We start from the raw sequence: 16,397 nt of genomic DNA, 5'->3' as shown, positions 1-16,397 counted from the left end.
GATTTGTAGCTGGTTGACTGACGGAACCCAAAGAGTACCCCCTAATGTTTCCTTGTCCTGTCCTGGGTCTGTTGTTCAGTGCCTTTATAAATGACTTGGATGAAGGAATTGAGTGATACTCATCAAATTTGCAGTTGACACCAAACTTGGAGGGGTAGCTAACGCTGCAGAAGACAGAATCAGGATTCAAGATGACCTTAACAGATTGGCGAACTGGCCCAAAGCTAACAAAATGAAACAGGGACTTAGGCAGGAATAACCAGCTGCACAAATGTAAGATGTGGGACATCTGGCTTGCAAGTAGGCAAGTAGGGGTCCTAGTAGACCACAACCTTACCATAAATCAACAGTGTGATGAAGCTGTAAAAAAAGCGAATGCTATTCTAGGATGCATCAACAGAAGTGTGTCCAGCTCAAGGGACGTCTTAGTACTGTTGTGTTCTGCCTTGAAGTACTGTGTCTAGTTATGGGCACCACAATTTAATAAGGATATTGACAAGCTGTAACTTGTGCAGAGGAGGGCAATAAAGATGATCAAGGGCAGGCAAGCTAGGGATCATGGGGGGTTGTAGGCCAAAACATCTGGAGGGCCGCAGTTTGGGGATGCCTGGTCAAGGGTCTCGAAACCAAGCCTTAGGAGGAATGGTTGAGGGAATTGGGGATGATAATAGGAGACTGGGAGGAAATACAATAGCCATCTTCAGTTATCTGAAGGGTTGTCATATGGAGGATGGAGCAAGCTTGTTTTCTTCTGCTGTGCAGGGTAGAACCTGAACCAGTGGATTCGTTACAAGAAAGGATCCAACTAAACATCTTTCTCACGGTAAGAGCAATTTCTCCCTCTGGAGGTGGTGCACTCTACTTCCTTGGAGGTTTTAAAGCAGAGGCTGGATGGCCATCTATGGATGCTTTAGTTGCGATTCCTGCATTACAGGGAGTTGGACTAAATGACCCCCTTCCAACTCTACGATGCTATTGTTCTATGAACAAAAAATCTGATGCATGAAAATAGTGGGTTGCCCTTCAGTCTTCTGCCCACTTGGTATTTATGCCTGCCTGCTCCATAGTAGCCTCCTACTTTATATAATACACTTGCAATGTATGTGACAAAATAAGTTTTAATAAAAAATAGTTTCTGGAAACATTTTAAGTTTGAATAAAAGTCAGACTTTTCAGAATACACTTTACAACTTACAGTAAAACAATACAAAAATAGAAATTGTGCAGGTTGTGGTTTATAAATCGCAGCATATATTTGTGATCATAAAGAAAATAAAATAGATGCATTTAAAAGAGCAGTTTTAGAGCTACAGCTAAATCTGAAGCCATTGCAACGGCGGACACACATAAATTTATTTGCGCATACATACCTATACCTGTATATGTATGTATATATACCTGTCCAGGGACACAACCACACATTTCTGTGCAAGCTTGCTGTTGCACCGACATTTTGCTGAGATGAGAATGCGGAGCAACAAGTAGCTGGCAGATGGGAGGGGCTCTTATATTCTCTTACAACCCATATTCTTGCCTACCAGCTCAACAGATTCACCTCCAATTTAGATGCAGATTGGGGGGTTTAGCAAGTATACCATATATGCCAGCACTCCCTTGCAAGTGCGTCTACTTTAGCATGTAGAAGAGAACCCCACTTACATTGTAAAATTCTGCTCCAGGGAAATTCTGTATTGACATTAGAATCCCTATGGGCTTCAGGTCTGTGCCTTCATGCAACCCCCACATTTTACAGAACATGTTATCTAAAGAATGAGCATGGCGGGAAAGATGAGAGCCCTGTATTTCTTATAGGACAAGTTCAAATTCCAGGACTATAAGTAGGAGTTATACCCTTGGTGTAATACTGAAGCTTAAGGATATATGAACAGTCTGAATGGATCAGACAGAAGGATCTCCTAGTTCAAAGATTCTGTTCTTACAGTGGCTAACCAGATGCCTTTATAGGAAACTCATGGGCAAGACATGAGCAGAATAGCCCTCTCCCATCCTAAGCCATTCCTAGTTTGGTTTTGGTTTTTTTGTTTATATTAAAGTTAGGTTAACATTTAGACTCCAATTAATTCTCAAATCTGCATGTCTAAGCAGCATTTCATTTAAAGGCTCTGATAAGTGTGCTATATTTGCTTCCCTACAGTGGGAATCTATGCAAAGCAGCAGGCAGATAGCAATTTACCAACACTTGGAAGGGCAGAGCCAAAGTCAGACCAATGCTAGTTTCATCCTGTCCTCAAGCTCCAAAAAGGGCAACAGTTGTTTCACAGTTCTTGCTGGAGCCTTCATTGCCAATGGGAAATACCGCTTTGCACAAGAGCAATTAGTGGAAAGAAAGAGGACATGAAGATCTAACTTTGTTATTAGTTAAAAATAAATAAATCTTTAATCACATTTGCACTTGCCATCAGTTACTTGGTCCTTGCAATTCATTTCTTGGCAGCAGCAGTGATTGTTTTCAGCATTCTGGGCCAATGCCATAGCATACCAGAACACAGCTTCAGACATGACACAGCTTAATTTAATAACATGGATATGTTAAGAACACAACATAATTATACCCATACGTGTGAATTTGTATGATTGGGAGTCTGTTTTCCAAGATATGACTTCAGTGTTCTTCATCCTGCTAGATGGGCAGCCAGATTCAGTGCCAACCCAGCTTCCTTGTATGCAGCATCTGATTTCTCCCTGAGAGTGCTTATCTTCCTCTCGATTAAGCGTGTAAAGATAATCACTTTGTAGTTTTGCTTTGTTTTCTTTAAAAAGGAGGCTCTTCTCCAACTACCCTGATCTGGCTGTATCCCTTGAAGGGCTTATTTTGAGGTTTGACAACCCCAAAGAAACTCTTCAAACCACCAGATCTAGGAAGAACAGATCTGACTGACTGTCATGGCAGGCTTCTAGTCGCACTAAATGTTTAGCTCAGACAGCCATAGACGCTGAAGCAGCCACAGCATGTTAAAAGATTGCAGCGAACAAAAATTATTGGAAATTCAGTTTAGATCTCCACTATTATCTATGTTGTAGAGCAGGCATCCCCAAACTTCGGCCCTCCAGATGTTTTGGACTACAATTCCCATCATCCCTGACCACTGGTCCTGTTAGCTAGGGATCATGGGAGATCATCTGGAGGGCTGCAGCTTGGGGGTGCCTGTTGTAGAGCTACGCAGGAAGGCACAACACTTTGCTGCTCAAGTTTTTGCTTCTGCGTGCATTTTTATTGCACCCTATAATCTGGACTGCTTCTTAAAGAAAAGCGTGCAGCATTCAGTTTAAGCCCAATAATTTATGCAGCAATGGCACAAGCACCGTAGCACTCAGGCCGATGGAAGAATAGGTTATAAATTTATAGGGCACTTCAATTTCTATTTGCTGCATAGCTTCAATGTCATTAATAGAAACCTTGTACCAAGAACACAGTGATTTAAGAGCCAGGCTTTTGATGACCTGCCGTATAATCAGCAGTACACCAATTCCCACCAAAAACTGTGCAAGAACCATCAAGAGCATTTCGCCAGTGACAGAAGGGGTGCTGTGTGTCGCTTCTTCAGCGGAAACATTTGAAACGTAGCGATTATTTATCCAGAACCCTGTAATTGCTCCAGCTCCAGCTCCCAGAATAGTGGTTGTGTCTGCCCTAGTAGGGCTATAGTAATCCAGTTTGGGGTAGTTGTAGCATAAGATGAGTGGGACAACGATGCAGAGCAGGGGGCACCAGGGGCTGGTCAGCATCAGGTGATCCAGGAGGTCCCAAGTTGGATAAGCCAGAGCAGTTAATATGGCTGAGATCAGGCTGCCAACAATCACGTCCTAAAAAGACATAGAGGTGTTAGGCATACAGCACATTCTCATTTCCTTCAAGCAGACCACCCTTCCCCTAAAGTGACTGTAAGAATCTGGAAGAATAGGTACCTGATGAATTGCTAAAGATCACTGAGCTGTGATGTTTGAGCATATTATGTACAGGTGAAACTTGGAAAATTAGAATTACGTCGAAAAGTGCATTTATTTCAGTAATGCAACTTATTATTTTTTTATTTTAAATGGAAAGCCTGGACTTTGAAGTCATCTTATTTTATTTGTTATTTGTATTATATTTACTGTTTTTAATTAGGTATTGTAATTTTGGATTATGTGGAATGCTTTATCTGAGTGGATATAGCAACCGAGTAATTTTGTTGTTCCCGCAAGGGGACAATGACAATAAAGATATCTTATCTTACTTTTCTTTTAATTTTTACAAATGCTTTCTTTTGGAAATTCAATAGTAATAAAACAAATAGTTACAATAATACAAAAATAAACATCGCTATTACATTTCATTAATTACATTCCATTTATAACTGACCTGCCTAACAACAAATAATTACAATTACAACAAATGAAGGCTTGGCATATCTTGCTTTGCATGTCATGCATTTATCTCATATATTGGTTTCACCTTTTAAGTTGCATTACTGAAATAAATGCACTTTTCGACGATATTCTAATTTCCCAAATTTCACCTGTATATTGAGCATGCAACTATGCTGAGCAGAAAACATATGAACATCAGAGCCAAATTGTTTTGAAGTCAATGCATTTTGGAGCTTTGCAAGACCGTTGACAAATTAAACGGACCTTAAGGCTATACAGGAAGCCTAAAGACAGGCAGTCTTAAGTTGCTTAAATTAAGCAAATTAATTTAAGTTAAATGTATAACTTCATAACCCAAAACATTTAAAATGCTCGTCTCCTCTTAGTGCCTTTTGCAAACCAGTTAGGTGGGACAGAGAAAGGTGGGGCCACAGTTTACTTACGGGCATATAAGGGAAAACAAGCATGGTTGTTCAAGAATGAAGTACAGGGGCTAAAGATTAACTTTAATCAAATGAAATAATAAAATGCTGAGAATTCAGGAAGGGCTCTAAAGCCTCATAGCAACCCCTGGCCTCTGAGGCTATGGCCCTGGAACTTGTGTCATCTTGCTTTATGTCTTACCAGGTTAATGATTAACAGATGAATCACTTCCTTTAGAATGCATTTGGATAAGGACTTGAACAATTGCATACCCGTTTAAAAGTGTGCATATAGGTTCATCTACCTAGCAGCACAAAAATAAAATTACCTTATTTAGTTCAAGTTGACAAACACGGGGTGGAGGGTGGGGGGGAGGAGAGAGATCAACCCAGAATAGTCCCCCCCCCCTTTACAGGTGATCAAGATCAGCCTGGTAACATTCTGTGCATTCTGCATCAGTTCTTTGCTAAAAGTTATTTTCCTACCATTTCATGTATTTGCACCATCAACAGTAACACCTGCAACCATATTCCTCTGCAGCAAAACTCAAAGGCTAAAACGAGGACGAGGAGAACTTTTATCCTGAGTACTTAATGTAGTACTTGCTCAATTTGTTCCAGAGAATCCAGACCACATTCTTCCCAAGCCTCAATGAATTTCTCTGTTTCCTCCATGGTCCTCTCACTGTTGTTATCATTATTATTTTAAAGCTATTGCATTTATGGTCATACAGTATTTGAAACTTCTACTGCAGTACCAGCACAAAGGTTTAGGTGTTAGCTTTTTCTCCCTTGAAAAAGTGCATGCAGCTGAAGAAAGAAGCTGGAAGAATCAAAGTCTTTTGCATTTTCTCTCTCAGTTATGGGTGCTTTCCCAAGGCTCACATTAAGTCTACCAGATCTGACTTTAACCCAGAGCCCTTGTAAAAGCAAAGTATGTTTGCTGACACACTCTTCCTGCCGTGTGTGGGGCAGGGATATAGGAGGCAGAAGTGACCAGAGTGACGCTGACAGTGCTCACTCAAAAATATCTAAGCCCAAATACAGTGGTGCCTTGACTTACGAATTTAATCCGTTCCGAAGGCACCTTCGTAGGTCGAAAAATTCGTAAGTCGAAAAACGCCATTGGAAACGCCATTTCCCATAGGAATGCATTGGAAACGGAAAAATTCGTAAGTCAAAGCAACCCTATCTAAAAATTCGTAAGTCGAAAAATCCCTATCTAAAACCGCCGCAGTTTCCTTTCGGATGTTGAGACATTCATAAGCGTGCGGCCATTACCCCCATTCATAAGTCGAAAAATTCGGTTGTTGAGTCGTTCGTAAGTCGAGCTACCACTGTACTGGCATCTCTGGTGCATACTACACATGGAGAACCCTATAGATACTTTCATCCTTTTTGCTTGCCAAAGGACAATGAAACCATCAATATAACCCCCCAAATAAAAACTGGCGACAAATTCACTGAAGCAAATAGTTTCAGGAACCCATCTAAAGCAAGTTTAAACAACAGGTTTCTGTTCATGCCAAGCCCTTCCCCGCCCATAATCTGTTAAATCTCTTAATTTCAAAGGAGGATTATGTTTCCTTCATCCACTTTTGCACAAGGAGGAAGCTCTATTAATGAAAAGATTAAGGAGAAAACCATCGCAAAAGTAGATGAATGCAGTTCAAAGGATTTAAGTTATGCCTCTCTGTAGATCAGCACAAGCATCTTCAGGCAAAAACACATGTTAACACTGAAGTCTGGATTGCTGCTGAGCAGCCTGAAACCAGCTTTGTCAGGTCAGCGTGGAATTTATTAAGAGAGGCAAGCAAGAAAGAAAGAAAGAAAGAAGGACCATTTTAGAGGACTTTAGCTACTGTCAATTACATGCGAGAAGAATAAAATCATGTCAACACATCTGCAGTCCATGGTGAACGTAAAATGAAGAATATTGTTATTGGTATGTGGGGTGGGGGTGGGGGAGCTAAACCCTAGAAATTTTTATTTTGATTATTTGGAGTATTGAAGGGAAGATTGCAGGCCAGTGATACCGGTAAATACAGGCTAAGGTTCCTTTCCATCCCAGGGCCTCACCTGGGATAGAGACATTAACATGACAAAAGGTGTTAATGGCCCTTCTTGAGCCTGGGCAGACAGTGGTTGCCAAGGTGATGGGGTGTGTGTGTGTGAGCGGTGACAGGAAAATAGTACTTTTTAGTAAGGTGTTCTGGGAAGAAGAAGAGAAGGGGTGGAAAGAGAAGACTGAGATCCATCTTGAGACGGCTGGCTGAAGGCTGGCTGGTTGTGATGCCTTTGGCTCCGGAGCTGCACTGCTGTGGGAAACAAGCCCTGATTGAGATGACTATGCTGTAAGATCTCGACTCCCTCCATGCAGACTGAAGGTGTAAATAGGTGAATCAATTATATTTCCTAAAGCTAAGACCGTCTCCACCACATCTTCAATTTTCCAAAGGAGCACAGAAGAAAGAAGAAGAAGAGGAGGAGGAGTTTGGATTTTATACCCTGCTTTATCACTACCCTAAGGAGTCTCAAAGCAGCTAACATTCTCCTTTCCCTTCCTCTCCCACAACAAACACTCTGTGAGGTGAGTGTGGCTGAGAGACTTCAGAGAAGTGTAACTAGCCCAAGGTCACCTAGCAGCTGCATGTGGAGGAGCGGAGACACAAACCCGGTTTCCCAGATTACGAGTCTACTACTCTTAACCACTACACCACACAAACCCTGGGTGAGCACCTGGAACCCCCCTGAAATTTTGCTACAGCTCGGTAGAGAGGGGTGTGTGTGTGAGACATCCAACTTTTGTAGTAATATGCTACTTATTATTTAAACAAAATGTATATACCACTTGATGGTAAACAGAACCTCCAAGTGGTTTACCTTAGAGCTATGCACTAATGGCCTCTTGAAATTTTCCATCTTTGGGTGCAGATGCAAATATATTGTGGGCACCGTTGAATTTCTTGGGGCAAGAGCAAAGCAGGAATCTCTCCAACAGTTTATCAGGGATAGAATTCACCATTAGCACAGACTTCCAATTTTGCTATTATTTTTTAGTTTTGTTTTTTTCACTGCAGGTGATAGTAGCAGCAACTGTGTTGATGGTCAGACCACCATTTTACATCCTTCATGATGCTGGAATCTACAACACTCCATGGTGTTGTGAAAGAAGAGTGGAAGTTATTCTAGAATCAGGACAAGATTCAAGAAATCTCCTACATTAGATACAGATAACTAAGTTTATTCAAATGGATTTAAATTGGAGAACATTTTTTAGTTGTTGTTGTTTAGTCGTTTAGTCGTGTCCGACTCTTTGTGACCCCATGGACCAGAGCAGGCCAGGCACTCCTGTCTTCCACTGCCTCCTGCAGTTTGGTCAGGCTCATGTTCGTAGCTTCAAGAACACTGTCCAGCCACCTCGTCTTCTGTCGTCCCCTTCTCCTTGTGCCCTCCATCTTTCCCAACATCAGGGTCTTTTCCAGGGAGTCTTCTCTTCTCATGAGGTGGCCAACGTGTTGGAGCCTCAGCTTCAGGATCTGTCCTTCCAGTGAGCACTCGGGGCTGATTTCCTTTAGAATGGATAGGTTTGAACTTCTTGCAGTCCATGGGACTCTCAAGAGTCTCCTCCAGCACCATAATTCAAAAGCATCAATTCTTCGGCCATCAGCCTTCTTTATGGTCCAGCTCTCACTTCCATACATCACTACTGGGAAAACCATAGCTTTAACTATATGGACCTTTGTTAGCAAGGTGATTTTTTTGCTGCTACATTACTATTATTCTTTATTATTTTATATACTGCTAAATGCCAAAGTAGGCCTCTAAGTGATTTACAAAAAATATATAAACCAGTTATGCAACCATATTAAAATCTTTTAAGGCTGCAATTCAACAGTCATTTACCAGGGACTAAGTCTCATTGAATGGACCTTACTTCTGAATAGGCCTGCACAGGCCTGCACTGTATTTCATGTTCTTGTGATAGCAAAAAAAATCTCACAGAACTATAATTTAAATCTATTGAAAGGAGGGGACTCTCCTCCCAACCCAAATTAAAGTAGCTTTGTTCTTTCAATAATGTTAACAAAGGCTTCTCTCTTCTTTACCACCAACCCCATCTGAATTTAGAAAAGTCTCTTCTTATCACTGACTATCAAGGGAAATATGCAGGGAATTTTTACTGACTGACTTTAGGTCATTAGTTAAATCTAGACTGGAGACACCCTCCCTTTCAAATTATTGGTTTGATCTACTGAGGTCAAGACCTTTACCAATGTGCCTGATGAGGATGGTAAACAAGCAAATGTGCGATTCAGGAGGCTCACGGTACAGAATCAGCAAGCAGCACTGTGAAAAATGATGCACACCTTTCCTCACCACAGAAGCTACATCAGGCCTAATCTGCAATGAAAGAGGCTACTTGTAGGAGTATTCATATGGCATGCTATGAGTCAAGATGATGCATTCCAGCAAGCAAATCCCCCAGCTTTGCAGCCCTTCCCAGTCACCAGAAATACAGTGGTCCCTTGCAAGACGAATTTAATTCGTTCCGTGAGTCAATTCATTTTGCGAAAAATTCGTTTTGCGAATCGCGGTTTCCCATAGGAATGCACTGAAACTTCTTTTTTTTTTTTGCTCATAGGAACGCATTAATTAAATTTCAATGCATTCCTATGGGAAACTGCGATTCACAAGATAATTTTTTTGCAAAACGAATTCGTCTTGCGAGTCACCATCAGATCGCAAGACGCATTCGTCTTGCGAAAAATTCATCTTGCAGGGCATTTGTCTTGCAAGGTACCACTGTACTTGTAGCCCTGGGAGAAGGAGGAGCAGAAAGACCAGCTCACCACTAGGCTAGCAAGCTGCTGTACTTAATTCTACAGTACCAGTACGGCTTTGCCCCAAGGGGCACCTACAATAAATACAAGAGGTGCCTAAAGAATGGTGCTCAATGTATGGGTGCAGTGAGAGAGGCTGATGATGTTCAAGCATAGGGTATTATTTATAAACCATGGGCTGTGCCTCTGCTTCATTTGCTAACCCCATCTACCCCACCAGCTCCCTTTAGAGGTCATCAAAGCCACCCCTCCCTCTCTTTATACCCGCCTTCTTCTGTCTTCCTCATCCAATGGCCCAACAGCTATCAGAAGTCTACCATCATGCTGTTATTTGCAGCAGCACCTGTCAGCCACCAAGAGAACTGCAGCATGACAACAGCCCTACTTGTTTATTATATATTACATACATGAGCTTTGTACGGAAAAGTTAGGTCAAAAGAGAGAAAATGGATGCAGAATAGGTTGAGCTGCAAGTTTATGAGCTATTTCTAGAAGAAGGCTTAACTACAATTTAGGCAGTTTTTGTGTGTCATTTGCTTTTAACGTGTACTGGTTTATGTTCATCCTTCAGGATATAAATCCCTAATAAATGGGCAATAAACTAAGGAGAGACCTTACCAAAAATGTGTGCATTCCAGTGTAAATTCTGCTGAGGCATACCAGAGTTGAAAATAAGAAGGCTCCCAGCAGTCCTAGTTCAAGTGGGTACTGTAAACATAAAAGGGGAGTGAAAGAAACATTAATAGCAGTTGCATATATCACCAAGAATCAAATAAGGCACCATCAGACTTTTATCAATGACCAGGCCATTCTAAATCAGAATCAACTGCATTCTGGAATATCAGAAGTTTGGTGAATTCAAGCAACGTTTCCAAAACAACCTGGACTGAAATATCTATCAGTGATTATTTGTATTGTTATCCTTAGAATAAATTCATCACCTACAATTGTTGGAAAAGGGTAAGATTTCAACCTCCACAGGTGGTACTGGAAAATGCAAAAGCTGCACTCTATTTAGACCAGGCATCCCCTAACTTTGGCCCTCCAGATGTTTTGGACTACAATTCCCATCTTCCCTGACCATTGGGTCCTGCTAGCTAGGGATCATGGGAGTTGTAGGCCAAAACATCTGGAGGGCCACAGTTTGGGGGTGCCTGATTTAGACCAACACTGGATGAAGAAGACAACAGATAGTGAGGAGGACCTCACCCCCGTATTTGGACCTGTGCCGTTAGACCTGTTCATAAATATATGGAATCAAGCAGTGGCTGCAGCTACATTTGCAGATGGCAAAGTCAGCCGAGAACACAAAATTCAATTGTGGAGGGCTCCTAAATAAGGTCTCCAAACTGTATGGTTATATGACAGAATAGCAGACAGGAGACAAACGGAACAGAATATTCTAACTTCACATCAGCACAAGAAAATAAATTGGCTATAAATCCTTAGGAATGATCTGAGCGAAAGCTCACCTCAGAAAGAGAGATTCGGATCACTGGAAAAGGCACATTCCGTAACAGAAACTATTAGGTAAAGGCTTTAAACCAAGGTGGTCATGATGCCATTATACAGATGAATATGTAGAATGTGGGGTCTGGATGCAGAGTAAGGGGAAAGGCTTTTAGATCATGCTGGATTCAGCCAGAGCTGCCCCTGTGTGGCAAGATCAATGGGGCAAGTTTGCCTGAGATGGTGTGGGAGGGAGAGAAAGGGGACACACCAAGCGTACACTTCTTAGATTTAAGCCAGAGTTTTTGGAGAGGCTACACTTTCTGGGGCTGGAAAGGGGTTAGTTTGCTCCGGTTTGCTAGTAAAACTGAATTACTGTGTCATGAAAAGACGCATGTCTAAAGAGTGTGTCCCTGACACAAAAAGTTTGGAAAGCTCTGCCTTATCTAGTACCCCACACTGCATGCCTACCTTGTACTTGTTCACAGTTGTAACCACAAATGTAAAAGAAATGGCGGTTGCTGCCATTGCATGCGTAGATGGCATTCCATACTCTGCAGTGGTCCTTTTTTCTAGCTTGACAACAGGTGGGGAAGAAGGGCGAGGCCACTTGAGCAGATCCTTTGAGACTTGGCCAATGTACATAACCACCTGGAGACAGCACACAAATAACAGAGATGTGCTTATTTCATTTCATTTATACCCCACCTTTCACCCAAGTAGCCCCCCCACCCCGCCTCTCAAGTCTCAGACACATTTTCAGTTACAGCAATTCACTCCTGTCATCTTGGCATGATACTTTTGAGACCAGCATATAGGCATATCTCCAGCTCAGCCAGATATATGCTAGCATATAGCTCCTTGATCCCAGCTCAACTGGGGCTCAGCTACCAAAGCTGACACTGAATTAAGTCCCCACAAAGGGATGTTCCAGGCATGGGAATGGTGGGGACAAGACATTGGGGGTGGGGGGGGAGAGAGAGAGAGATGTGACTAAGTAACCCAGAGAAAGTTATACTGGCAAAAAAAATGGTGTATGTCAAACTCTGTTTAAGGGGATTATATCCCCTCTGCTAGGCTTGGGTTGGCTGAGCCCCTGCTCAGAGTTTGGAAAATAGGTAAGTTACACCAGCATAGTTGCATAATTTACCTCTGGCTTTCTGTAGTTTATATTGCTGTGAACAAAATAACAACAGGAAATATTACTGGAGTGCGTAGAAAGAAGCTGGTTAAAAATGCTAAACCTCACAGCAGGGACCATCAAAACCAAAAGAGTAAGTTTCATCTAAAAGCCTTTCCCCTTACTCTGCATCCAGATCCCACATTCTACACATTCATCTTGTGCAAAGATATGTCTTGGGTAAAGATATGGCAAGCCATGCAGAGCTGGATTATTAAGGATATGAAAAAAAATAACAATTTGTGCTAGCACATCTCACTGCAAGAGGAAAATCCTTCTCCCACATACTTTAAAAGCCTGTTTTGAATAGGAGTTGTGTTCTCTGCATTTCCTCGTGCAACCTGGCAATGGGAAAACCAACTTCCTTGATCCATGAGTTTTCCAGTAAACTTTGGGGCACACGCTAATGCAATATATATATGTTTTACACCACCTGCTTTTCAGAGTTGATCAGTTTGTCATTCAGTCCCCCCCCAACACACACACACATGCACACAATCCCTCAGAACCAGATTTCTTGTCCTCCAATAAAACAAATCAAGGAGATTGGAGCAAAATGCTCTTATTTGCACCCATGTGGCAACAATTTGCAAATTGCTAAAGAACTGTTAAAACTTAGATACATGCCTGTTAAGCCATTGGAGGGGTGTGCGCTGCTGCGGAACTCTAAAGCCTACATATTTCTATACCAGTCTTAATTTAGTACAAATAAAGACTGCTTTGCATCTTCTAGCCAAGTCAATGCAGTCAAATAAGATCAATAATGTAACTGGAAAACTGCATGGCAATTCATTCCATTTAGGTTACTTGCTCAGAACCTGCTAAAACCATTCTTGTCATGTGAAGAATGAGGCAATATATAACGTCCAAGTTAACATTGGAAGAAGCTGATGAAGCAACTTCCCTATGAGGAAAGCTTGCAGCCTTTGGGACTTCTCAGTTTTGAGAAAAGGTAAGTGGTGACACAATAGGAGTTGATAAAACGATGCCTGGCATAGAGGTTCTAAGTGGTTTGCTATTCATGGGATTTGTGCTTTCTATCTCACTACTGCTTCCCTACCAAGCACCATATGAAATCTCTCTCTCCTTGGGACTCCCTATACATTCTCAGATATCCCCTTCCAGAATAAGTTTCATATTATTTTCCTGTTTTTATTTCCAAGACTCCTCCTGGCCTCCTTTTGTGTTTAATTCACAATCCTCCTTGGTGAGCTAAAACCCCAAATATATTATACTGCCATTAAGCAGTTCCTTTTAAATTGATTAAATCTTGATTAAATATGTCTATGAAGGTCTTAAAGAATTGACACGTGGTGTTACAGAGTCAATATTTGGCTGCCATGTACAAGGCACTTTCCCAGAATGCTCTCTCACATGCGGCAGTGAAGGCCACAGAACTTTTGAGGAAGACCCCATCCCAAAATCAAGACTGAAGGCCCATGAACTGCAGCTTTTGCCTTCAATTCCTGCATGAATCACTCATTTCTGAAGTGTTACAATTCCTTTGATGAACATGGGACACATTTAGTAACGGACAGTGCCTGTAGTGACTTTTTCAACTGGGTCATGAGGTCAAGATCATAGCAAAAGGCTAACTAGGTCTTTTCTCATCAGGTCACATCAGCATATTATTGGGGGAATTTAGCTTTTTGTGTGAATGCTCTTCTGTCATCATTTCGTCCTCACTTTTACAAATGAGTTTTGCTGAACAAGAAGCGACTGTTCTGGTTCAAAACCACAACTACAGAATGGTTGAAGACAAGACACTGGGAGTCAAAAAAACTTAAAAAGTGAACAGCACTCTGGCTCACTACTGCTGTCACGTACAACGTAGCCAGCGATGACATCAAAGCGAATCACTTCTTGTACTTTGTTGGATGGCTGAGAATTCAAAAGCTGATGTCACAAGTTTGGTTAGCGGCAACATCTTTTAGCTGCCATTGGCTCTAGTCTTTGCTTTTTTTTAAGGCCACTAATTTGTAGGATAGCTTTAAGATGCACTCACATCACACAACTGGGCTGCCCAGGTGATGCTGACCATGGCATGACAGGGCCATTTCAATGCCAGTTACCTGTTTGTGGAATGCCTTCCCTGATAAGGTCTGTCTGTCTGTTTCCTGATTATTGATTTTCCTGATTATTGATTTTCAGGAGGGAGAGAATTCAAAAGCTGTTCTGTTTACTCAGGCATTTGATGATTCCTGGCAACTGTACTGTTTTAAGAATGCATTTGAGCAGTTTCTTTCTTTCTTTCTTTCTTTCTTTCTTTCTTTCTTTCTTTCTTTCTTTCTTTCTTTCTTTTAAAAATGCTTTATTGTTGCTAGTAAGCTCAATTTTGGGGGCAAATCTTCATGCATGTTCACCCAAAAAGCTGTGGAATGGAATGGAAGAAAACTACGGCCAAGTGACTCTGGCTTATGACAAAGTAGACCTGAAATGCCACTCTTGAAGGCAGATTTATTATTATTATTTTGGTCTGGTCTGTGAGAGAAGAAGAGGTAGTAATAAGGCCTTAGTCAAGATAAGACAATACCCATTTAATATCACAATTATTTATATGTTTGCTGCTCTGGGCTCCAACATGAGGACGGGTGGGATATAAATGAAATTAATAGTAATAATTGAAAGCATGAGCAATGAATGGCTTGTGGAACCACAACCTGCTATTGATGCACTTACTGTGTGTCCTGAAAGAGTGTGAAACTTCCATACAAGGAAAGAACCCTGGGCAGGAATTGTATGCCAGTTTGCACATGAAGGCCCATCCCTGGGGATGGTCATGTGAAATTAGATGCTGGTGCCAGATAGGTTTGTTTTTTAACTTTTTAATCCAACTGTTGCTCATTAAGTCACTCTACAAGTCAAAACCTGAAAACCATGTTAGCAGGGCCAGGGAATCCTTTTCCGGCTAGTGGGACCTGATTTCCTTGGGGGCAAGCTTCTGCGGACCACGTGCCGGTGGTGGGGATGGCGCTAGAGGCAAAAGAGGGCAGAGCAACAAAATGTGAATTTTGCCTTTGGACTGTAGGCTGGCTTCTTCACACACACAAACAAAACATGTGTGCTCAGGCAATCATTATGCGAGTTCGAGGACGCATCCCAGCCAATAAAAAACTCACAAGGGGAGTGGAAAGTAGGGCTAGTGAGGGGAGTATGTCTTTGGAAAGAGTGTGGCCTGGGAAGAATCTTACGGGTCAGGTAAAGAGAGCTTTGGCTCCCAGGCCTGAGGTTTCCCTACCCCCTGTCTTCTTGGGACAGAATTGTCCATGATCCCATGATGGAGGTGATGGTGATTTTGCAAATATTAAGAGTCTTATGTTCTTTCTCAAAGCAATTTTTATTTACAACTGGTGTTCCAGGTCTCTCTTTTCTTCTTTTTAAAGACTTTCTGTCAGAGGTTTTTTGTTTTTTTAAAAAAAGGGATGTCCGGCAGCTAGACTGGTGACTGGGAGTGGCCACCGAGACCATATAACACTGGTCCTGAGAGACCTGCATTGGCTCCCAGTACGTTTCCAAGCACAATTCAAAGTGTTGTTCCTTACCTTTAAGGCCCTCAATGGGCTTGGCCCTGCATACCTGAAGGAGCCTCTCCACCCCCTTCATTCAGCCCAGACTGAGGTCCAGCGCCGAGGGCCTTCTGGCGGTTCCCTCAGTGTGAGAAGTGAGGTTACAGGGAACCAGGCAGAGGGCCTTCTCGGTAGTGGTGCCTGCCCTGTGGAACGCCCTTCCAGCCTATGTCAAGGAAATAAACAACTATCTGACTTTTAAAAGACATCTGAAGGCAGCCCTGTTTAGGGAAGTTTTTAATGTTTAATGTCGTATTGTGTTTTTAACATTTGGTTGGGAGTCGCCCAGAGTGGCTGGAGAAACCCAGTCAGATGGACGGGGTATAAATAATAAATTATTATCATCATCATCATCATCATCATCATCATCATTTCATTACAGATCTTGACCCAGACAAACTACAGGGGGAATTTTTAAACAGCAACTAGAATACAAACAGTATGCTTTTCATGCTGCTTCTTTTTTTGCACTGGAAGAGAGTGAATTTAGAGCTCTTGGTCCCTTTACCGCAGCAGCAAAATGGAAACATAATGGATAGTGCAAGATAGCAGGGCTGACAAATTC

General features: G+C 41.9%; 1 protein-coding gene across 1 annotated transcript in view; it reads right to left on the bottom strand.

Moving 5' to 3' along the window:
* Nucleotides 1-1,104: 1,104 nt before the first annotated feature.
* The window catches only part of SGPP2 (sphingosine-1-phosphate phosphatase 2), a 34,220-nt gene continuing 18,927 nt past the window's right edge, over nucleotides 1,105-16,397 (bottom strand). Inside the window, exons 3-5 of the mRNA XM_035132569.3 lie at nucleotides 11,558-11,737; nucleotides 10,256-10,345; nucleotides 1,105-3,825 (exon numbers count right to left, since the gene is read on the bottom strand). Of these exons, the coding sequence (XP_034988460.3) occupies nucleotides 3,283-3,825; nucleotides 10,256-10,345; nucleotides 11,558-11,737 (813 nt within the window). The 3' untranslated portion in view covers nucleotides 1,105-3,282. The remainder of the gene's footprint in view (nucleotides 3,826-10,255; nucleotides 10,346-11,557; nucleotides 11,738-16,397) is intronic.

Source organism: Zootoca vivipara, chromosome 5, assembly GCF_965207765.1.
Source record: "Zootoca vivipara chromosome 5, rZooViv2.hap1.1, whole genome shotgun sequence".
Classification (NCBI taxonomy): Eukaryota; Metazoa; Chordata; class Lepidosauria; order Squamata; family Lacertidae; genus Zootoca; species Zootoca vivipara.
Note: the sequence above shows the minus strand (reverse complement) of the source record. Positions and strands in the feature narration are given on the sequence as shown.